The sequence below is a fragment of the Acomys minous genome (assembly GCF_964271855.1).
Source record: "Acomys minous genome assembly, chromosome: 18".
NCBI lineage: Eukaryota > Metazoa > Chordata > Mammalia > Rodentia > Muridae > Acomys > Acomys minous.
Window position 1 is genome coordinate 42002027 of NC_140501.1, and position 24841 is coordinate 42026867.

The following is a 24841-nucleotide window of genomic DNA, read 5'->3' on the forward strand; positions in this document are numbered from 1 at the left end:
AATAAGCTCAGAAATCAAGTGAAAATATGGAGTTATTTTGGGTTACTGAAAATGAGTCAATAATTGGGCACTGGTGGCACATGCCTTTAATCTAAGCACTTAGGAGGCAAAGGTGTCTGGATCTGTGAGTTCAAAGCCAGCCTGCTCTACAGAGCAAGTTCCAGAATGCAGAGAAACCCTGCTTTGAAAAACAAAGCAAAACAAAAAACAGAAGAAGAGAAAAAGAAAATTAGCCAATAAAGCAAGCCGCCTATATAATCCCATAGGCAATGTAGATTTTAAGTTGTTGTCTTCTTAGCAGCACTTGAAGAAAATGTACTTGATGTAATTATCATTGTTATTAAGGTGACTTACTTTCATAGCATCACGTGCACAACTATAAAGGATAATATGTTTTCCCTCCGCAGGGAAGAAGGCTGATAGCTGTAGGACTGGGTGTTGCAGCTGTTGCATTTGCAGGTACGTTGTTTTGCTTTTCAGACATAATCCATTCCCATCTTACCTACTGTTTGCAGTCACTTAGCAATAATCAGTCAGGCAAAATATAGACACGCATTACAGAAAAGGAAACTATTGCTCAATGAGCTAAGACAGCTAGCCGTGTAATGGTTGATATTCCTGACATGTTATAATGTACAACATTAAGAACTCTTTAGTACAGGCCTATGAGATGCTCAGTGGCTAAAGCACTTGAGTTACAAGCCTGAAGATCCAAGTTCAGGCACCCAGAACACATGCTAAGGTCTGACCCGGTGCCTCATGTAGTCCCAGTGCACAGTGGAAGGATGAGACAAGAGGATCCTGAGAAACTCCTGGACCAGCTAGCTTGGAGTATGCCCCACTTAACAGCAGAAAGACTGTGTCAAGAGCACAGCAGCCGCCCAGGGAGTGCAGAGCACTGGGCCTGACACATGGTTCCCAACTGTCCCTTTGGATAGAGGAGGAGCCAAAAGAAGGCTCTCAAGGCCAATTTACAAATTTCATCTTCTGTGAGAAATGAAATCAAGAGACGACGATGAAAAATTATGAGACAGCGGGTAGCCAAGATGGCGCCGACCAGTAGGCACCATAGCTGATCTTCTCTGAGGAGACCAGGGACTTGAATGGAACCACAGACTGCTGGATTTTGAGAACTGTAGGTGAGTGGGACCCCAAACTCCGCAGACCACCAGGGGGTCCAACCCCGGGACAAGCGACAGCCCCGAGGGCTAAACGCACTCCCCAAACTCTGAAAAGGAATCCACAATCAAGCTGTAGCCAGCACAAAAAACCCAAATTCGCCATTTGGGGAGGAGATTTTCCGGAGCCCCAAGCCTGAGGAGTCTCAGCGAATAGGGTGAAACTACCATTGATCCTGTACATCCACACCGCGCCGAACTGCGGACGGCACCTGCCTAACCCGGGTGGAAACACAGGTGGCGAGTCTCACCAAAACCAACTAGATCTGGGGACCGCGTCCGCGTCCTGCGCTCAAGCTGAAGCCAGACACAAAGGTTTGACCCTGCAAACTGGGGCAGTTAGCAACCGGCGTGGTCTGCTCCCACAGCCCAGTGGGTCCGCCCACGTTATAGGGAGCCGAGGGTCACGCTTGCAGGGACTAACTACTGCCCTAAAGGGAACTGGCAGTACTCCGGCAGGAGATTCACGCCAGCGGTCTGAACTGCCTTTGGCGTCAGCTGCGTGGCCCGACTGCCGGCAATCCCCAAACAACTGAACTAACTGGGCCCATCTTTGTGGGCCCGCGACAGATCCACCCAGGTTATCGGGAGCTGTGGGTCTTACTGGCAGGGAATAACTGCTGCCCTAAGGCGACGCACGCTGCCTTTCTCTAGCAGAAAGGGAAAATACAGGAGATTTGTCGCCAGCCGAGGGGAGGAGCTGCTGGTTCTGACTGGGCTCTACCTGAACAATAGACCTAGCAGGGGTCATTCTTGCGCACCCTCGTTAGGACCGCCCACTTTATCCGGAGCTGTGGGCCTTGCTGGCAGGGAATAACTGCTGCCTTAAAGCGTCTGGGAGCGGTCTAACCTGCTTTTGTCCCCAGCCACGGGGACGAGCTGCTGGCTCTGACTGGGCTCTACCTGATCAATAGACCTAGCAGGGGTCATTCTTGCGCGCCCTCGTTAGGACCGCCCACTTTATCCGGAGCTGTGGGCCTTGCTGGCAGGGAATAACTGCTGCCTTAAAGCGTCTGGGAGCGGTCTAACCTGCTTTTGTCCCCAGCCACGGGGACGAGCTGCTGGCTCTGACTGGGCTCTACCTGATCAATAGACCTAGCAGGGGTCATTCTTGCGCGCCCTCGTTAGGACCGCCCACTTTATCCGGAGCTGTGGGCCTTGCTGGCAGGGAATAACTGCTGCCTTAAAGCGTCTGGGAGCGGTCTAACCTGCTTTTGTCCCCAGCCACGGGGACGAGCTGCTGGCTCTGACTGGGCCCTACCTGATCAATAGACCTAGCAGGGGTCATTCTTGCGCGCCCTCGTTAGGACCGCCCACTTTATCCGGAGCTGTGGGCCTTGCTGGCAGGGAATAACTGCTGCCTTAAAGCGTCTGGGAGCGGTCTAACCTGCTTTTGTCCCCAGCCACGGGGACGAGCTGCTGGCTCTGACTGGGCTCTACCTGATCAATAGACCTAGCAGGGGTCATTCTTGCGCGCCCTCGTTAGGACCGCCCACTTTATCCGGAGCTGTGGGCCTTGCTGGCAGGGAATAACTGCTGCCTTAAAGCGTCTGGGAGCGGTCTAACCTGCTTTTGTCCCCAGCCACGGGGACGAGCTGCTGGCTCTGACTGGGCTCTACCTGATCAATAGACCTAGCAGGGGTCATTCTTGCGCGCCCTCGTTAGGACCGCCCACTTTATCCGGAGCTGTGGGCCTTGCTGGCAGGGAATAACTGCTGCCTTAAAGCGTCTGGGAGCGGTCTAACCTGCTTTTGTCCCCAGCCACGGGGACGAACTGCTGGCTCTGACTGGGCTCTCCCTAGCTGTATCCCACAATATAGGGAGCTGAGGCTCATATGTGCAGGGTATAACCGCTAATTTATAACAAGCTGGGAGTGGCCTGGCATACAGGGGCGTGGAAACTGCTACCTCCTCAGATACTGACAGTGGCCTGAAACCGTATGGTTACAGGCACAGATCCTGTAATCTCCAACAGGCAGATCCTAGCTGTGTCAGCTCCTGCAGACCCAGCAAGAACTCCCAAATTCATGGGAAAGGCTGAACGCTCCTAAGACAGCTACAACCCAGAAGATCTGATCCACCTGGGGTCTTGGCTACAAAGCAACAGGAAAGACAGACAGCTGGGATCAACCTACACAACCAGAGAGCTTGTGTGCTGACCTTACTCTAGATCCCAATACTGCTGACTTGAGATACAGCAGTAAGGGGAAAAGGCCCAAACAGAAACCTACTTCGCGGGACTCAGCCTCGAGCCTAAGGTGTTGAGAAAAATCTACAGGAGTAGAATCTGAATCACCAGCCTGGTCCAGGGAAGTACTCCCTGTTCCCCACAGATAAGGGCACCCTACCTATAAGCAGACATCAACTATCCACTCCCAAACAGGGAAGGTCACTACAAACCACCTCCCAACATTAGATTCACCAAAATGACAAGGGGACAACGAAAGAATGCTAACAAAAACCAAAACAGGATGGCATCTCCAGATCCCAGCAATCCTAATGAAAACAACCTGGAGAACCCAACAACAATGGATATAAATGAAAACCACCTCAAATCCTTAGTAAGTAAGATGATATTGGAAGAATCAAATAAATTTTGTAAACAAATGCAGGAGGAAGCAAACAAGAGGGCTGATGACTTAAAAGAGTCATATAAAGAGGCATTTGAAGAATTTCAGAAAAACACAAATAACCAGATGAAGGAAATTATTAAAACAGTTCAAGACCTGAAGATAAAAATGGAAGAAATCATAAAAGAACGCACGGAAGAAAAACGCGATCGAGAAGCATCAGAAAAGAAAGCAAACATCTCAGAGGTGGCCTTATCTAACAGATTGCAAGAAATGGAAGAACGAATATCAGGACTTGAAGATACAATCGCACAATTGGAAACAATCATCCAGGATAATGCTAAATCTGAAAAGTTCCTGACACAAAGCGTTCATGAAATAAAAGACAACATGAAAAGAAGAAACTTGAGAATAATAGGGATAGAGGAAAGAGAAGGTAACCGACTCCACAGCCCAGAAAATATCTTTAACCGAATAATAGAAGAAAATTTCCCCAATTTGAAGAAGGAGATGCATACGAACATACAAGAGGCCTACAGAACACCAAATAGAATAGACCCAAAAAGAAAATCTTCCCGCCACATAATAATAACAACACAAAATATACAGAACAAGGAAAAAATATTAAAAGCGGCAAGAGAAAAAGGACGAGTAACATATGAAGGCAAACCTATCAGAATCACTCCTGACTTCTCAGCAGAGACCATGAAAGCCAGAAGGGCCTGGACAGAGGTTCTGCAAACGCTAAGAGAACACAGATACCAGGCAAGACTACTATATCCAGCAAAATTATCAATAACCATTGGAGGTGAAGACAAGATATTCCATGACAAAAACAAATTCACACAATACCTAGCAACAAATCCGGCTTTACAGAAGTTACTAGAAGGAAAACTCCACCCCAACCGGTCAAACTACAACCAAAAATACATAAGAAATAAATAACTACACCATTGCAAAATCACAACTTCACAAAAACTCGATTGTTATAAATACCAAAAATGAAGGGACTTACCAATCACTGGTCATTAATATCTCTCAACATTAATGGTCTCAACTCTCCAATAAAAAGACACAGACTAACAGAGTGGATGCATAAACACGACCCAACATTCTTCTGCATTCAAGAAACACATCTCAACCACAAGGACAGACATTGCCTCAGAGTGAAAGGTTGGGGAAAAATATTCCAAGCAAATGGTCACAAGAAACAAGCTGGGGTAGCTATTCTAATATCTAATAAAATAGACTTTCAACCAAAATTAGTCAAAAGGGACAAGGATGGTCACTTCATACTTGTCAAAGGTAAAGTCAACCAGGAAAACATCACGATTTTGAACATCTATGCTCCGAATACAAGGGCTCCGACATTTGTAAAAGAGTTATTAACAAAGCTTGCCCCATTCATCGATACCCACACATTAATAGTGGGAGACTTCAACACCCCACTTTCACTCAAGGATAGGACTTTGATTTCAAAACTAAGCCGGGAAATAACTTCATTAACCAATGTCATGAATCAAATGGATCTAACAGATATCTACAGAACTTTCCACCCAAACGCAAAGGAGTATACCTTTTTCTCAGCACCCCATGGAACGTTCTCTAAAATTGATCACATAGTTGGTCACGAAGCAAACCTCAACAGATACAAGAAGATTGAAATAATACCTTGTATCTTATCAGATCACCATGGTCTAAGGCTGGACTTCAACAACAATAGAAATAACAAAAAGCATACCAACACGTGGAAACTAAACAACTTTCTACTTAATGACACATGGGTCACGGAAGAAATAAGGGAAGAAATAAAAGACTTCCTGAAATTCAATGAAAATGATGGAACAACATACCCAAATTTGTGGGACACATTGAAAGCAGTGCTAAGAGGAAAATTCATAGCACTAAGTGCCTTTAAAAAGAAAATGGAGTCATCCCACATAAACAACCTAACAACACATCTGGAAGCCCTAGAAAAAAAAGAAGCAGAAACACCCAAGAGGAGTAGACGCCTGGAAATAATCAAACTCAGAGCTGAAATCAATAAATTAGAAACAAAGACAACAATCCAAAGAATCAACAAAACCAAGAGCTGGTTCTTTGAGAAAATTAACAAGATAGACAAACCGTTAGCCAATCTAACTAAAAGACAAAGAAAAGCTATCCAAATTAACAAAATCAGAAATGAAAAGGGAGACATAACAACAGACACCGAAGAAATACAAAGAATCGTAAGGACCTACTTCAAAGACATTTATGCCACAAAATTTGAAAATTTAAGGGAAATGGACAAATTTCTCGACCGATTCCATTTACCAAAATTGAACCAAGACCAGATAAACAAATTAAATAGCCCTATTTCGCCTATAGAAATAGAAGCAACCATTGATAGTCTTCCAACCAAAAAAAGCCCAGGGCCAGATGGTTTCAGCGCAGAATTCTACCAGTCCTTCAAAGAGGAGCTAATACCGATACTATTCAAGCTATTCCGAAAGATAGAAATGGATGGAATATTACCAAACTCCTTTTATGAGGCCACAGTCACATTGATACCTAAACCCCACAAAGACCCAACAAAAAAAGAGAATTTCAGACCAATTTCTCTTATGAACATTGATGCAAAAATACTCAACAAAATACTCGCAAAGCGAATACAACAGCATATCAAAGACATCATTCACCATGACCAGGTAGGCTTCATTCCAGGAATGCAGGGATGGTTTAACATACGGAAATCCATCAATGTAATCCACCATATAAACAAACTGAAAGAGAAAAACCATATGATCATCTCTTTAGATGCAGAAAAAGCATTTGACAAAATCCAACACCCATTTATGTTTAAAGTTCTGGAGAGATCGGGAATACAAGGCACTTTTCTAAACACAATAAAGGCTATATATAGCAAACCAATAGCCAACATTAAATTAAATGGAGAGATACTCAAGGAAATCCCTCTAAAATCAGGGACCAGACAAGGCTGCCCACTTTCCCCATACCTCTTTAATATAGTTCTTGAAGTTCTAGCCAGAGCAATAAGACATCAAAAGGAGATCAAGGGGATCCAAATGGGAAAGGAAGAAGTAAAATTATCCCTATTTGCAGATGATATGATAGTGTATATAAGTGACCCCCAAAATTCCACCAGAGAACTCCTACAGCTGATAAACACCTTCAGCAAATTGGCAGGATACAAAATAAACTCAAAAAAGTCAGTAGCTTTCCTATATACAAATGACAAACAGGCAGAGGAAGAAATTAGAAAAATTACTCCCTTCACGATAGCCACAAGCAATATAAAATATCTAGGAATAACCCTAACCAAGCAAGTGAAGGATTTATTTGAAAAAAACTTTAAACCTCTGAAGAAAGAGATTGAAAATGACATCAGAAGATGGCGGGATCTACCATGTTCGTGGATTGGAAGAATCAACATAGTAAAAATGGCCATCTTACCAAAAGCAATTTACAGATTCAATGCAATCCCTATCAGAATACCTACTAAATATTTTGTAGATATTGAAAGAACAATTCTCAACTTCATATGGAGAAACAAAAAGCCCAGAATAGCAAAAACAATCCTTTACAATAAAAGATCCGCTGGAGGAATCTCCATACCTGATCTCAAGCTGTACTATAGAGCAACAGTAATTAAAACAGCATGGTACTGGCACAGCAATAGGCTAGTGGATCAATGGAATCGAACTGAAGACCCAGAGATGAATCCACACACATTTGCTCACCTGATTTTCGACAAAGAAGCCAAATCCATTCAATGGAAAAACGACAGCATCTTCAACAAATGGTGCTGGTCTAACTGGATGTCTACATGTAGAAAAATGCAATTAGACCCCTATTTGTCACCATGCACAAAACTCAAGTCCAAGTGGATTAAAGACCTCAACTTAAAACCACAGACATTAACCCAGTTAGAGGAAAAAGTGGGGAAGAGTCTGGAACTCATAGGCACAGGAGACAACTTCCTGAACAGAACACCAACAGCCCAGGCCTTAACATCAACAATTAATAAATGGGACCTCATGAGGCTGAGAAGCTTCTGTAAGGCTGGTGACACTGTCAAGAGAACAAAGCGACAGCCTACAGACTGGGAAAAGATCATCACCGACTCTTCATCTGACAAAGGTCTAATATCCAAAATATATAAAGAACTTAAGAAATTAAACACCACCAAACCAAATAACCCAATAGAGAAATGGGGCGCAGAGCTAAACAGAGAATTCTCAACAGAGGAATATCAAATGGCTGAGAAACACTTAAAGAAATGCTCGACCTCCTTAGTCATCAGAGAAATGCAAATCAAAACGACACTGAGATTCCATCTTACACCCATCAGAATGGCTAAGATCAATAACTCAACTGACACCTCATGCTGGCGAGGGTGTGGAGAAAGAGGAACACTCCTGCATTGCTGGTGGGAATGCAAACTAGTACAACCACTTTGGAAAGCTATCTGGTGCTTTCTCAGAAAAATGGGAATAGGGCTTCCTCAAGACCCAGCTATTCCACTCCTTGGAATATACCCAGAGGATGTACTACCACACAACAGGGACATATGCTCAACCATGTTCATAGCTGCCTTATTCATAATAGCCAGAACTTGGAAACAACCTACGTGTCCCTCAACAGAAGAATGGATAAAGAAACTGTGGTACATTTACACTATGGAATACTACTCAGCTATTAAAAACAAGGAATTTCCAAAATTTGTGGACAAATGGATTGAACTAGAAATTGTCATAATGAGTGAGTTCACACAGAAGCAAAAAGAGCTAAATGGTATATACTCACTTATATCGAGACACTAGCCCAAGGTGTACGTCCCCATGAAAAACTGTACCTACCAGAATAATGGGTAAGAGGGGAGGACATCCTATTGAATCTTTAGGTGTGAGAAGCCTGGGAGAAAGAGGAAATGGAAGGATCCAGTGGGTCCTGGAAAACTACAGGCGAGTCTGGGCCCTGGGGTCCTCCGCAAACTGTGGCAACAGCCAAGGAAAAAATAGGCAGTAAAAACCTTGAACCCCTACCCGGACTAGCCGATGGACATTCTCCACTGTTGAGTGGAGAAGAAGATCTAACTCTCACACAAACTCTGGTGCCCCATATTTGATCATGTCCCTTGGATGGAGATGCCTGGTGGCACTCAGAGGAAAGATAATAGGTCACCAAGGAGAGACTTGATACCGTATGAGCATATTCAGGGGGAGGAGATCCCCCTCAGACACAGACATAGGGGAGGGGAGTAGGGGGGGGAAGTGGGAGGAAGGGAGGGATGGGAGGATACATGGGATGGGCTAACAACTGAGATGTAATATGTATAAATTAATAAAAATGTATTAAAAAAAAAAAAAAAAAAAAAAAAAAAGACTGTGTCAAACTAGTTCAAAATGAGGCCAGCATCCTAGGTTATCTTCTGACCTCTACGTGTCTTCTTCCGCCTATACACATGATAAATACAGGCCTGTTTGAGAGATGGCTCGGCAGTTTAGACACTTGCTGTTCTTCCAGAGGACCTGGGTTTAGTTCCTAGTACCCACATCAGGCAGTTTACAACTGCCTCTGACTCCACCTCAAGAGGAGCCAACTCCTTTTGACCTTTGCAGACACCTGCCCACAAATATACATGCATGCATCTAAATAAATAATAACGTAAATCTTAAAAAGACAAAAGCCTTATGTTTTATTTATTGCTATTAGCTGATCATGTATTTGTGTACATGTGTGACTCTGGGCAGGAGTAGGTAGATGGCTAATGACAACTTTAGAGAGTCAGTTCTCTTTCTACCACAGAGGTTCTAGGATGGAACTCAGGTTGTCAGGCTTGACATTACTTTACCAACAAGCCATCTCTCTGGTCCTGAAATCTTTAATGCAATGCAAGTGGTGGAGGTTCCTTTATGCTCTCATATTTATGTGGACTTAAACATTTATTTCAAGCTATCATTTCCTTTTCATGAATATAGCTGTTCCTCGACTACTGAGTTATTGATCTAACATATTGATATAGTTTTTGTTTGTTTATAAATGCAGGAGAATTTAATTTACTGCCACAACTATCTTATTAGAAAGGGTAGTTTTAAGTATTAAGGATATGTATTCATCATTAACTTACAACTTTAAATTACATAGCTATTCCCTAACAAAATGTTAATCTTGAGAGTATTTTCTTGTGTTAGTTTTGTTTATGTTGCTTTGATAAAATACCTTGATAAACAATTTAGGGGAGAGAAGGTAAGGTTTGTTGTAGCGCACAGTTCCAAGCAGGGTTGTCATAGCTGGGAAATCAAGGTGCTGGGAACTTAAATCAGCTAGTAACATCCACAGTCAAAACAGAATTGTTGCATGTGTGCTTCTCCTCAACAGCCTTTCTCCATCTTACTCAGTCAGGATTCTCTGCCTAGGGAATGGTGCCACCCACAGTGGGCAATCTCCCCACATGAGTTAACATAATGAGGACATTCTACGGACAGGCGCATAGGCCAACCTCATTGATAGTCCTTTATTAAAACTCTATTCCCAGGTGTCAAGGTGACAATTAAAATTAACTATTATACCATGTAATTCAAATATTTGTTTCTAAATTCTATGGATTTGTTTATATTAATTGCATTTTTCTTTGACTAAAGCTACATTTCATTGTGGTGTCATACACTTAAGTTCTTTTGTTTTGTTTTGTTTTGCTTTGTTTTCTTTTTGAGACAGGGCTTCTCTGTATAGCAGCCCCTGGCTGTCCGGGACTCACTTTGTAGACCATTCTGGCCTTGAACTCAGAGATCCACCTGCCTCTGCCTCCCTGAGTGGTGGGACTAAAAGAGTGCACCACCATGCCCAGTTATAGTTAAGTTCTAATAGGAAATAACAGAGTTTTATTTGGTTCTATATAGTATTTAATTTTACACAGTAAGACAAGCAGAACTTAAAATCAACAAGACCTATGATTCAGATCCTTCAGATCTTTTTGCCAGCAGGGCTTTGTACTAATTTTATAACTATAGTTAACTGTCTTTGAGCTTTCATGAGAAAAAGATAATGTTTTCAAAGGAATCCTGACAGTTGCCATAAACATAAATTTTAGTACTATTATAGGATAGACTTAACTATAAATTCAACTGTGAGCTTTTCTTTTTTTCTTTTTGGTTTTTCGAGACAAGGTTTCTCTGTGGAGCCCTGGCTGTCCTGGACTTGCTTTGTAGACCAGGCTAGCCTGGAACTCTCAGAGATCTGCCTGACTCTACCTCCCAAGTGCTGGGACTAACAAGCCGGCTTGAACTTTTCAATTTAATTTAGAAAAAGATGTATCTTATCTGTTCTTCTTCCAGACAATGACAAGAATTTGTGTGTACATTATATATATAAAATGTTGCAAATCAGAGTAACAGCTTGCCCAGAGCCAAATAAAACTGAGTAAAAACCTCAGGAGAAGGTATACTTCCACTCATTGCAGCTAGATTTTCTAGTTTATGTCTAAATGAACCTTCAAATATCATTTCCTGAAGCCTTTATCTTTCCATTCACTAAGTCGGGAGTTTAGTTGGTGTGCCTAACTATGGTTTTCAGGAATTTTACAGTGATTTGAAAGTAATGTTTAATGCATAGAATCAAACAGTAAAGCAGCCTGGGAGATCCAGGTAGTTGAGCCTTCCCACTGGAATTTTTAATTTGCAGATAAGCTTCTGGCTGGCATCAGAACTTAGGCGTGTGGTATCTTACACAGTTTCCTAGCGAGACCTGGTGGTAAGGGCACTGTAGAAAGTGGGGTCTGGTGGTACTCTTGGGTGAAGCCCTCAGGGTGACTTAGGAGCTGTTCTGCTCTTGCTTTTTCTTGGTAGCACAAGGGACTATTAGGACACTTAAGAAAGGGAAATTAAAATAAGATTTTAGTCTTTCTCCCAAAAACTCAGATATATTTTTAGAACAGAAACTTATATTCTTAAATTATGCGTCTTTGATAGGTTTATAGGAAATCTCTGGTACAGTCCAGCTTAGCAATTTTGATTTAACAACTGTCATTTCCTGTCACAGTCTTTTACTATTTCTCTAATATAATATAAGCACATGTTTTCCATTTGGGTTTACATTTCCTAATCAAATTTTACTTTTTAGTGATTTTGACCTGATCACTTTTTAGTGATCAAATTACATACATTTATTCCAGTATGATACTTCAGATTGTAAAAATGTAAAATTGTGTTTAAGTAAATTGAATCATTTTAACACTTTCAATATCAGTAGTAATTATAATCTGTAAAAGAGCAACTTGAGTAATTTCCAAACTCTTTTCAGGTACCTTGAAGCTAAAAGTGATATTAAATTTTATGGATGAGAAATCACTGGAATATGGCAATTTCTAAATGAGCTTAAACCTTTAAACAACCAAAAAATAAAATAAAATAAAATTTGAGAAAGCAATCATTCAAAGTGAGAAAAACAGATAATTAAATCTTTAGGAAATAGCTTCCATGTGGTTGCTTTCTTACTCTACAAGTTACTCTATTAAATGCTCTCCTGTACCATGTCTCTTGATAAGCGTTTGCTTTCTATGTATTTCAATGTGATTGTCATCATAAATGGAGATATAATTAATCAATTAGCATCATAGGTGTCTGTTATAAACAGCGACTTGTTTTATTCAGTTTATTGTGGTAACATAACATAAAATATTATACATATAAACACTGAAATTTTCTAATTTTATTGTCATAAGCTAAAACTTGATACATGTGTTAGCTATGATATTAAAGTCAGAATCTGTCTATTTAGTAAATTAGAAGTTTGAAAATAATAGGTCTTTTTGATAAATTTTGGAATACTTGTTTAAAGTAGCATTTATAAGATAAACTATCAATACATGATGTATTTAATCACCTTAAAAGTAATGATTGACATTGATAATGAAAACTGTATTTGTCTTTGTTCCATCTACTGTTAGGTCGCTATGCTTTTCAGATCTGGAAACCTCTAGAACAAGTATTCACAGCAACGGCAAGGAAGCTTTCTTCTCCCGTAAGTTAAGTGAGGCATTCTCCGATGCTCGCTTTATATTTCTTTGTCGGACTTAAACGCAACTCAGAGCGCCTCTTAGGTTTCCCACCTACAAGTTGGGAAGAGGTAGAAGTTTGCTCCCTCGCACCATGTATGGTCTATCTGTTTGTTTGTTTGGGTTTTTGTTTGTTTGTTTGTTGTTGTTGTTTCGAGACCATGTTTCTCTGTGTAGCTCTGAACTTGCTTTGTAGACTAGGTCTGTCTGGCTTATGGATTTAGTTTAAGTTTCTTAGTCATATGATTCTTATATATGAACTTGGCTTTCTGATGTTGAGCACTACTGTACTCTAGGTAGTATTGGGTAGACTGTTGCTCCCCAACAGACTTACTGACTGGTGTTCTGTCATTTTGAAGCAGGGTCTCATGTAGCCCAGGTTGGCCTGAGCTCTTCGCTCCTCCCACTCCCGTCTCTCAAGGGGCAGGCTATAGACATGTGCCACCACACATAGCTTCTTTGGGTTTTTATCTTTTGAGCTAGCATCTTACTATTTAGCCAGTGTTGACTTGGAACTCTCTTGATCCTCCAGCCTCATAAAAGTGAGTATTGGAATTGCAGGCAGGTGCTACCACACCTGTGTTATTTTTCCCTTCTAACTACTGCTTATTTGCTGAGTAAGCATTTAGTGAGTGCCCACCGTTCGCCAGTCCCTGTGCCAGGAGATGACAACAGTTGAATAAAACAGATGAAGCTTCTGCCCTAGTAGAGTTTATGTTGAGTGGATTTCATCCTGAACTTTGAAACTAGTCTCCTGTATCACTGCACCTGACCATCTCAAACATACAACTGCAAAATTCCAGTCCTGCCATTCCTATAGGGTTATACATTTATTCAACAGAATTCTAGATCTTCTTATGAGCTTAATAGATGTGCAGAATGAATGAAAACAGGCATTAACAAGCTACAGTATATTGGAAGCTGGAGAGATGGCTCAGCGGTTCAATTCCCAGCACACACAGCAGCTCTCAACTGTCTGTAACTCCAGTTCCAGCGGATGCAATGCCTTCACAGAGACATAACAACAATGCACAGAAAATAAATAAATCATTAAAAAATAAAGCTTCAGTTTGAATCTCAATCTGATCACTGAAGAATATACAATGAAGACTCAGTGAGTCATTGCAGTGTAAACATTGACTTCTGGAAATTAGAGCCAAATCTGGATTAGATCAACTTGGTTTGTAGAATTTGACAGTGAATGACTCTTTTAGCAAAGACATTACCAGTCTGGGCGTCTTAGTTAACGACAGCCCTTCCAAGACTGATGCAATGACAACTAATTCATCTATGTTCAGAAGAACTGCAAGAGATTTTCTAAAACCTGTGAGTGCATGTTTCTGATGATACAATATAGGTTTGTTCTCTGTTTCCCACTTCTATGTGATTTGACTAAGATATTGATTGCTTGGTTGGTATTCATTGTGTGCCTGCTACATTGCAGGCAATGGAATATACTCATAGACCAAAGATACTTCTCTCTAGGAGCTTAATTTTTACATTTTAGTGGTGATAGACGATTAAAAACATGAAGATACTTTTTGTAAATTACCAAGAATCTTTAGAAGTCCAAGCCAGAGTAAGAGGCATGACTGATAGGCGAGAAGGACATTTGTGTCATCTAGGCCAGGCAGAGCCTCTAGGAGGTGGAGACATGGACATGAGAGCATCTGAAGGAGGAGTACTGAGCGGTCCCAAGTAGGACGCACTTAGCAGAGAAGATAATCCCCCCAGCGGCGACTGAAGATGGTAAACCAGCTTGGGCCCAGGTCTCGGAGGGCCTCTGACCACAACAGCGGAAAGGACAATGTGACATGTGTTTTATTAGTTTATCATTCCTCCTGCCAAATGCTCTGAGACAGACCAGAGTGAACAAGAGCTCGCTGTGAAGGTAGTGGAGAGGTAATAGGTCACAGGGGTGGGAAATAGGGCCATAGCAATGGAAACTGTGACAAGGTTCATCCCGTGTCTGCTTATCTTCCTATCGTTTCTTTGTCTTTCTATGTGTTTCATTTGTAACTGGAAAAATTTTAGAAAAGATCTTGCTTCTGTTCTGGGGATTTTCTGTAAATACATGTACAGCATAAATAGAAACCCTTTAAGCTTTAGGGAGCACTGTGGTATTTAATGTTGCAGAAGAAAGGGAAAGCGTTGAGAGTGTTTTCACCACTGCACTACTCTGTGGAGGCCTCCAGGAGGCCAGCTGGCAGCGGCCATGTTGGAAGGCTTTCCTTAAGGAGAGGGACGGCATTGATGTGCCGCTTTGTCCCTTGGGATGATTTTTAAGTAAGGCTAGCCTTTTCTTTTCTTAAACAAATTGTGATTCTGGCTTGTAGGAAACAGTTTAGAATCCCTTAATCATCATCATCTTTAAGAACAATCTTTAATATGTTAATCCCTCCAGAGAAACAGAAACAAAGGCTGCACCATAGCTTCTCTTCACACTGGTGAGTCCAGTTGCCACTCTCCATAAGTGCAGCCTCATGAGGTTTGACATTAACTTTTGAGCCAAATTGGGTTACTGAAAGAAGAGGAACAATAGTTGTACGGCACTGTCTTATTCACAGGGCAGTCCACGACCAGGTCCAGGGGACCGGTTTCCGTTTATTGTTCTGCATACTCTACTACATTGAGTTTTGCTGCCCTGCTCTTAAATCCCTTTTCTCTTATTCACACGTTTAAAACTTACTAGATTTGAACGCTGGCTGGAGTTAGTGTTCACTCATAAGGGTGGATGGTGAGCTTCCACTTTTTTTACTGCTAACAAGGTTTGTGTTGCCTCACACTGTTGTGACTCCTTGGTTCTTGAAAACTAGTGGTACCAGCGAAATGGATGTTCCTGGGCTCACTGCCTGCCCTCCTGGTCCTGCACATTCACAGCCAGGGTTTCTGCTGGTCACCTGGGTTTTACCCCTGGACAACCTGTTCTGTAGTTTGTTTGTTTTTGTTTTTTTCATTGTTTGTGTTGGGGTTTAGTTTGTTTTTTTTTTCTTTGATTATTGGTATCTTACTATTTTATAAGGATTCTTTAAAAATTGTAACTTACTTGAAGATTCTCTTATTCTGTTATGCTTATGCTTTTCTTGGATTATTTTTTCCCTCTATTAATTCTCTTTATAAGATCCTTATTAGAAAGATGCTGGGCATTGGAGTCTGTCCTTTAGTGTCTAGCTGGTTTGTCTCATTTTGTGTTCCTGGCTTTTTCTTCTACATCTTACAGTTCTTCCACAGTTTGTTTTGCAAATCACCAGGCTGGTGGTTAGCACAGGCCGTTCTTTAATTCAGTTCATCTGAATTTTATACAAGGGAAATGCTTTAAAATTTATTTTATTTTTAATTATGTGTGTATGTGGATTTGCACATATGAGTGCAAGTACCTGAAATGTGCAAAAGAGGATATTGGATCCTTTAGGGCTGGACTTACTTGCAGCTGTGAGCTGCCTGACATGGGTCCTCTGCAAGAGCAGTTTGCGTTCTTAACTACTGGCTATCTCTTCAGCCCCTTCAAAGGAAAGTTTAATTCTGTAAGAAGTTGCTTTTATTCCTTCTTCATAGCAATGTATTTGCTTGCTTGTTTTCTTAGAAGGGAACCATCACAGGCTCTGGGGCTCTTAGGCGTTCATTTGGTAGAGACCAGTGATAGTCTCTTTTTGCTCTTTACCTCAATACTTTAAAAGGAAATGGCCTTTGAAGTTAATGTTTTCTTCTTGGTTTTGGGAAGAGTTTGTACTTGCCTAATGTGTTTGCTTTGTTCTGTTTTTCCTGATATTTGGGGCTGCTATGATGTTTATTCTGTCTGTATATCTGGACTTTCATGTTTTAGACATCAGTATTTGTTTAAACTTTTGGCTTACTACTTATTTCTTATTTTCAAAGTTTATTATGGCCTTTTCTTATTAAAATATTTACTTCCTCATTTCTAAGGCACTATGGGAGACAAAAGACCTTTATGACTGTCTTAGCTAGGGTTTCTTTTTCTGTGAAGAGCCACTGACCACAGCAAGTCTTATTTATTTATTTATTTTGGTTTTTCGAAACAAGGTTTCTCTGTGTAGCCTTGGCTGTCCTGGATTCGCTTTGTAGAGCAGGTTGGCCTTGAACTCACAGTGATCCACCTGCCTCTGCCTCCTGAGTGCTGGGATTAAAGGCATGCGCCACCACGCCTGGCCCCACAGCAAGTCTTTCTTTTCTTTTCTTTTTTCTTTTTTTTAAAGACAGTGTTTTGTCTGAATGTATGTCTGCAGGCCAGCAGAAGGCACCAGATTTTAGATGGTTGTGAGCCACCATGTGGGTTCTGGGAATTGAACTTAGGACCTTTGGAAGAGCAGGCAGTGCTCTTAACCTCTGAGCCATCTCTTCAGCCCCCTCACAGCAAGTCTTATAAAGGAAAATGTTTAATGAGTCTGGCTTACAGTTTCAGAGGGTTATGTCATCCCTAGACATGGCAGTGTGCAGGCAGACATGGTGCTGGAGGAGGGACTGAGAGTTCTACCTTTTGATCCGAAGGGAACTTAGGGAGACTCGCACACTTGACTCAGCTTGAGCATATGAGACCTCAAAGCCAGCCCTCCTCCAACCAGGCCACACCTCCTAATGGTGCTACTTCCTATGGGCCAAGCTTTCAAATACAAGAGTCTATGGGTGCCATTCCTAGTCAAACCACCATAATGACTCAGTCTGTTATTTTGAACTAGTGCCCATTTGTTTGTTATTTAAAATGTATAAAAGACTACTAATTGGTTCAACAAATGTCTGATTACTCCTAATTTGAGGATAGAGTCCTGAATCATTTATCTTCTTGAAGGCTTTTAGTTTCTATTTGAAAATGTGTCCTTTTACTTGAAGTCATTCTTCTGTGGCTCTGTCACTCAGATAGGCTACCCTTACTAGTTTCTATGAAGCATATTTCTGCACCTAACACTGTGCAGAATCATTCTCACCTGGTTTTCTGGAGGGACTGAAATAAAATGAAGATTTGCTTCCTTGAGCTATTTGAGCTCTCCTTTGATAACATGGCACTGCATCACTTAATACTAATTTTAGGGGGAAAAAATGAATGTAATTCCTGTTGTTGCTTGTGTGTACTTCTTGAATAGAATAATCCAGAATAACAACATCCTCTTCTCTCCATACTCAATGACATAATTGTTACTTGTAGTAATTATCATGTTAAGGGATCTGGACATTTCTTTGGGATCGCAGCATTTTCAGACCCTGGACTGCAGCATCTTATCTCTGAATTCTAAACAGTTCGGTATTGATATATCGTATCAAGCTTCAGACACCCTTTCAGTTATCACTTAGTATTAGAGGAGAGAGATACTGAGTTATAATTTTGTGCCTGCCCATATGCCAATAGTAATTTAAAGATATAGGTTAGCATGTTACAAAACCTGTCTAATAAAAAAGTCTAAATTCCGTGGTTTTAGAAGGCAAGATTTTCTCTGAAGAAATATGACTACATTTTAATAGTTAAGCAACACAAGCTTCCACTTTTCTCTTGTCTATTTTTCTGTCTGTTTACCCCGTGTATTAAGTTTCCATCCATGAAATGATGTTCTTTTAGAAAGGTGTGATGGCTGTCGGATATAAAGTTCTTGCAGACACTAGATTTTGAGGAGACTTTCCTGTGGCACCATGTCCACATAGTAAAAAAATAGAACTAGCCCAGATACCAGTGTTTGCCTTTAAGGTTAGTGCCTTGTGACTGTAGAAGGGATGACAGTTCAGGAAACATCAATTTATCTTATGGTGACTCAAAGTCTTAGAGCTTCCTTAGGTAGTTGAAGACTCACAGAAATATCTTATTTTTTTTCTCCTTGTACAGAAAAACTATCAGCCTGATCTAAGCATGATCTAAGACTAAAATAAGAACAAACATATTGCTGCAGAAAAGACTCAGGTGACCAGCTTTCATTTAGCAGGGCAAGATTTGCATCTAGTAAAGACTTTGGCCTCCTGGGAGAGCCTTTAAGACCATCTGGGCTTCCTCTACTAAGTGTCCAGTTCCTGTCTGGCTCAGGCTTGAGGTTTACTCCCCTGTCCTCTGCAGTAGTCTCTCTGTGTGTGTTTTATTTTGGTAGTGGGTTGAACATGACATGCCACTTGGGGTAGGGATGTTACTCCTCATGGCCCTGGTGGATTGTTGGATCCATATCTATGGGTAAAAGACAGCCCCTGGCATGACTTACAGCAGATCATCAGCACAGAGGCGACACTGCATCTGTATAAGCAGTTTTTCTTTTGCCATCATTCCTTAAGGAATTACAGTATAGCCACCATTTTTTTGCATGGCATTTTTACATTGTTTTAGTGATTTGGGGTGTACAGGAGGATGAGATATTAGGTTGCCATTTTTATATAACAGACTTACACACTTAAGCATTTCAATCCAGTCACGGTTCTGGAAGCAATCCCTGAAATATACTGTATCAGTGGCTATGGTTACTTATTATTCCTTATGAAAATACAGGCTTCTGTCTAGAACTGTATATGTATGCAATGATATATGCCCACATTTCTCTCTAAAAGCTGAGTTCAGACGTCTACTTTCAGTTTAGAGCTCCTGAAAATAATTGCTTTTTGTTAGGGCATGGTCTGGTGCTTTGTATTTGTTAATTGCTTGCCCCTTGAGGTTCTTGCTGTTTATGAGCAGACTGTCATGTACCCCAAGTATTGCTGTTTAATCTTGCTTCTCTGTTTGACCAATAAATCCTACACACCTGGGTAGGGCAGAGTGAGGCAGTGGGGCCAAAGTTCAAGGGCTTTGAGAACAGAGAGGATCCTGGGGAGGAGACAGGTACCAGAGGAGGAAGAAGGAACAGATGCACCATGGGACAGGAAAGAGCCACGTGGGCCAGGAGGAGGAACTCTAAAGTTCCACAATGCCCGATGAACAACATAAGCAAGTATTTTGAGATTGTGGATGGGAAACAGCCCAGGTAGAAACGATTAAAACAGATGGCATGGGATCGAGGGTGGGAGATAATACAAGGTAGTTAGGGTGTTAATATCTGCCCAGCCCCAGGTAAAATAAGGCTTATTCTAAAATACAACAGGTGTCCGTGTCTTTTATTGACTATGATAGCGGGTTATATAATAACACCTTAAATATAGGTTAACTTTATAATAAACAATATTAGATTTTTAAAAATTTACTCCACAGCTTTTCCTTGCCATCTCCTCTGATTTCTTGTTAGGTAGCCCGAGGGTACCCTGATGTGTGTCCTCCTACGTGCTTTGATCACAGCCATGCACCACCATACCCAGCTGGCTCAGTTTGCTCCATTTGTACTAGTTTTTGAGACAGAGCTCTCCTGGCTGGCCTGGAACTCATTCCCTCTTCTCCTTTGGCCGTTTCTTTGCTGATTCCTGATATTGATTCTCCTGCCAGAAGCATTTGAAACCCTTTTTCACTTTCTCACTTTGGCTTCTAGTTTTCTTTCTAGAACATAGTGTGGTCTTAGCATTCTTCACTCATCCCTCTTCAGTTTCGAGCCTCGGTGCAGACTCGGAGGTTCAGCCTCCATCTCCTTAGGAAGTCTTGTTCAGTCTCTCTTCTCTAAGCACTGTTCACACTGGAAACTCTCTGTTTTCTCTAGATTGAAATCTTTTCCACTTAGACATTTGATAGAAGCTTCAAATTTAATACATTGAAAACCACCTTCATCATATCTATTTCCCACAACTAACAACTGTTCCTTTATTCATTAAACAGCAGCTTGGAAGTTCTAGGCCAAAATTTTGAAGCCATTCACATAGTTTGGGCTCTCTGAAGAGCAGGCTGGGACAAAAATTAGAAAGCTGTAAGTTTCAGGAGCAGTCTTAAACTCAGCATTCTTCCAATCAAGACAAGAAGGGTAGAGGAGCAAGTTAGGTTGCAGTGCAGTCTTACCTAAGGCTGGGCCTCAGCAGCTACCTTTCACTGTGGTTACAAGAGGGCTATGAGACTAAACCCTGCCAGGGAAGTGAGTGTAACTGCATTTGAGCCTTACAGGCTTTTCAGATACAGGCTGCTCCAGGAAGAGGGCATGGCTTTGAATGTGGTCCTAATCAGTCAGAGCTAAAGTGGGTCAGTGGGCCCTGTGTCTGAGTCCTTCACTCCAGACAGTCCTTCAATCTGGGCAGTGTATAACTTGCCTTCTGCATCACTTAAGATTCCTTTTTGTCATATTCCATATTAGTTCACCAAGCTGATGTTTGCTTTCAAAATACATAAAAAATGTCTGACTACTTGACCACATCCTCAGCTCCTGCCTTAACTTATACCCCAGTCTTGCTGGTTCAGTCACTTTTTTTTTTTGCAGTCTTTTTTTTTATTAATTTATTCAGATTACAACTCAATTGTTCTCCCATCACTCGTATCCTTCTGTTCCTCCTACCCTCCCACCCCCACCCTATTACCCTCCCTTAGGTCCATGCCCAAGGGGGATCTCCTCCCCGACTTTATGGTCACAGGCTAACAAGTCTCATCTTGGTAGTCTGTCTATTCTTTCTTTGAGTGCCACCAGGGCTCCCCATGAAGGGGAAGTCGTCAAATATGGGGCAGCAGAGCTTATGTCAGAGTCAGTCCCTGCTCTCCACATAACTGTGGAGGATGTCCTGTCCATTGACTATATTAGAGTAGGGGTTCGATGTTTACTACTTGTATTGTCCTTGGTTAGTGCAATAGTTTGAGCAGATCCCCCTGGGCCCTGATCCACCTGTTATGATATTCTTCTTGTAGGTTTCTAGGACCCTCTGGGTCCTTCTATTTCCCCATCTCCTATATTTCTCTTACCTAGAATCCCAGTAAGATGTCCTTACATCTGTCCCAATCTCTTGGTACAAGGAAATCCAGAAATTTGTGGACAAATGGAGGAAATTAGAAATGATCATACTGAGCGAGTTAACCCAGAAGCAGAAAGACTCACATGGTATATACTTACTTATAATTGGACAGTCATGGTCTTTAACTGGTCTCTTAATTTCACCCTTGTTCTTTTCTACTCTTCAGATTCAAACGAATCCTTCCAAAACAAAGCAAATGATGTTATCCCAGTGCCCTGGTTTCTTGGTCCACTTAGAATAAGAACTTCTCTTTTTTTGTGGCAAGGGTGGGGATGAAAACCTGCTAGCTCAAAGAGGCAGAGAAAGCACTCAGCTGACCTTCCTACCTGAAGGAAAAAGCCAAAAAGCCAAAGGCCAAAGGCTTGCTAGGTCAGATGCTGGCCTAGGAGGAGGAGGCCTGCTAGCTAGCTTGACAGCCCAGCACAAGAAAGCCAAAAACTAAAAGTGAAAGAGCCAAAAGCTAAAAACCAAAAGCACCAAATCCCCTAGTCTTTCTCCATACTGTTTTAAGTACCATTCAATTCAAAGTCCCTTCTTTCTGTTTAATCCTTGTCAGCTGGTTACTAGCTCTGCCTCTTGACCTAGGGTTTACTTTCTTTAATCCTTTGTACTGAAAGCTCTCAGATTAAAGGTAGCATAGGAACCTCTTTCACAGTCTCTTCCCGTTCAGATTCCTAGTTCACACTCTCCAGCCACCATGGCCATCTTGCTTAGTTTCCCAGCCTCTCTTGGCTTTCCTGTCTGTTTCCATGACATATTCTTCTTTCTCTGTCATCCAAGATAGAAGGCAGACAGATACCTACCATGTCCATATAAGTGATTTGATCAAGGTTACCCAAAGAGAAAAGCATACCGGTGCTTAGGGAAAGCATCGGCATTTTGCTGATATGTGTCCTTCAGTTATATCTCAGTGGAACAAAATTAATGCATTGTAAAGTTGAAAACATTGTTACTTTTTTTTTTTTTTTTTTTTTTAGTGTTCATCCAAGTTGGAGTTTCATGAAAAGATCATTGTGTGGTGCATTCCCCCGCAATTTCAAGTTGGTTTCTAGTAAAATGCGTTGCTCTTACAGTAGCAGTGTGAGGGGATTGAGGTCATGCTACTTCGTGCATGGAACTAATTATTTCCTGCTCTTTCTTCCTGTGCAGAGCTTTTCATCCTACTATAAAGGAGGATTTGAGCAGAAAATGAGTAGGCGGGAAGCTAGTCTTATTTTAGGTGTAAGGTAAGTGCTGCAAGCATATTTTTGTTTTGTGGCCAAGAGTGTCTTGAAAATTGGGGAAGGAAGTTATAATAACTTTATATTTATAATGAATACTTATATTTAAATTTTAAAAATAAAACTCAGAAAAGGACATAGCATGTTTTTTCCTTTTAAAACTCCAGGTCTGGATTAATTGAAGTTATTTATGCTCTTTGCAAGGAGTCCTGGATTCCCAGTCTGTCCATCACAAGTTCCTCATTGGTTTCTCTTTGGGCCAGTTTGAAATTTGATGCATATCTTTCATTATAATGCAGATATTGTTTCACAATCCTTTTTTACTTTTGCAGTTTGACATTTACCATGTATCATTTTACTTATTCCATTTTACTATTCATTTCCTGCTTAATACCTGATATTCTAGGAGAAAGCTAATGAAATTGTGTGGTTATCACTAACAATGTCAGGACTGCTTTCTTCTATCATAGATTTACTAGAGTCTGCATCCAATGTTTCTTAGAGCATTTTCCCGAGGAGCTGTTGGCTGTTGTTTAGGTTTTGAAGTGCTGGGAACTAACCCTAAGGCCCTGAGTGTGCTAGATAAGGCTCTCCCACTGAACTGTGTCCTCGGCCGCTAGATGTTTTTTGGTAAAACTCTGTAACCTAGGCTGGCCTTGAACTCATGATCCTCCACATCTCAAATTCCAGTGTTAAAGTTGTCTGCTATATAAAACAAAAAAACAAACAACAACAAAAAGATGTCTCCTATCCATGGAGTTGGTCACAGTATATCATTTACTGCAGATTTCCTGGTGATTAATCTGTGTGATTAGGAAAAGAATTAAAGTGCTGTACTGACAAGAAATAAAACAAAACAAAACAAAAAACAAACCTCTTATAGGTCACATCTTTATTTTTTTTCTTTTTTTAAAAATATATTTTATTAATTTATTTCTATTACATCTCAATTGTTAACCCATCCCTTGTATCCTCCCATTCCTCCCTCCCTCCCATTTTTCCCTTACTCCCCTCCCCTATGACTGTTACTGAGGGGGACCTCCTCCCCCTGTGTATGCTCATAGGGAATTAAGTCTCTTCTTGGTAGCCTGCTGTCCTTCTTCTGAGTGCCACCAGGCCTCCCCATCCAGTGGCTGGAGAGACAGCTGTGGGTGCTGGGAACTGAACTCTTATATTTATGGTTGTGAGCCTAGCCTTTAACGGCTGAACCATCTCTCCAGCCCATAGGTCAAGTCTTTAACCCCAAATGTTTAAAAAAGATAGACAGATGGACAGATATGACACATATATACATACATACATACAGGAATTGTGAGCCATCTGCGTGACTTAGCCAATAAAGGCATCTGCCACCAAGCCTGATGACCTGAGTGCAGTGCAGTCCATTTGAATTCACTCTCAAAAGTTATCCCCTAACATCCACATGTATACTGTGATGCGTGCGCACGCGCACACGCACACACACACACACACACACACACACACACACACACACACAGATACAAATTAAGTACAAGACTGGAGCTTATTTTTGCTTGGTGCTTTTTTGAAATCTAAGAGATGGGCATTTTCCTTGTCAGAGAAAGTAGCAGATAGCCTTAAGCAAAGGGACTGTGTTTGCTCACCATTCCTTGTCTAGTATTACTCAGGCAGCATTCTTTTCCCTAAATGTATTGGCTCTGTTTATCACAGGTTCAACAATGCCACTCAGTTCCACACACCTTGTTTCCCCCATCCACCCTCTCCCTGACAGTCAAACATATTTTAGGGAGCAGTTTGAAATTCGTGGTCTGGGCAAAAATAAATCTATTAAAATGTAGCAGCTGGGTGTGGTAGTGCACACCTTTAATCCCAGCACTTGGGAGGCAGAGGCAGGTGGATCTCTGTGAGTTTGAAGACAGCCTGGTCTACAAAGCCAGCTAGGACTACAAGAGAAACCCTGTCTCAAAAATAAAAATAAATAAAAACAAACAAACAAAACAAATC

The 24841-nt window shown here is 41.4% G+C and overlaps 1 protein-coding gene across 2 annotated transcripts in view; it reads left to right on the forward strand.

The window, feature by feature from the left end:
- Positions 1-24841, forward strand: part of DNAJC15 (DnaJ heat shock protein family (Hsp40) member C15) — a 67112-nt gene that overhangs the window by 18587 nt on the left and 23684 nt on the right. For both annotated transcript variants that reach the window (XM_084767977.1, XM_084767976.1), the window contains exons 2-4: positions 408-459; positions 12699-12772; positions 22785-22861. In XM_084767977.1, coding sequence (XP_084624103.1) covers positions 408-459; positions 12699-12772; positions 22785-22861 — 203 coding nt within the window. The remainder of the gene's footprint in view (positions 1-407; positions 460-12698; positions 12773-22784; positions 22862-24841) is intronic.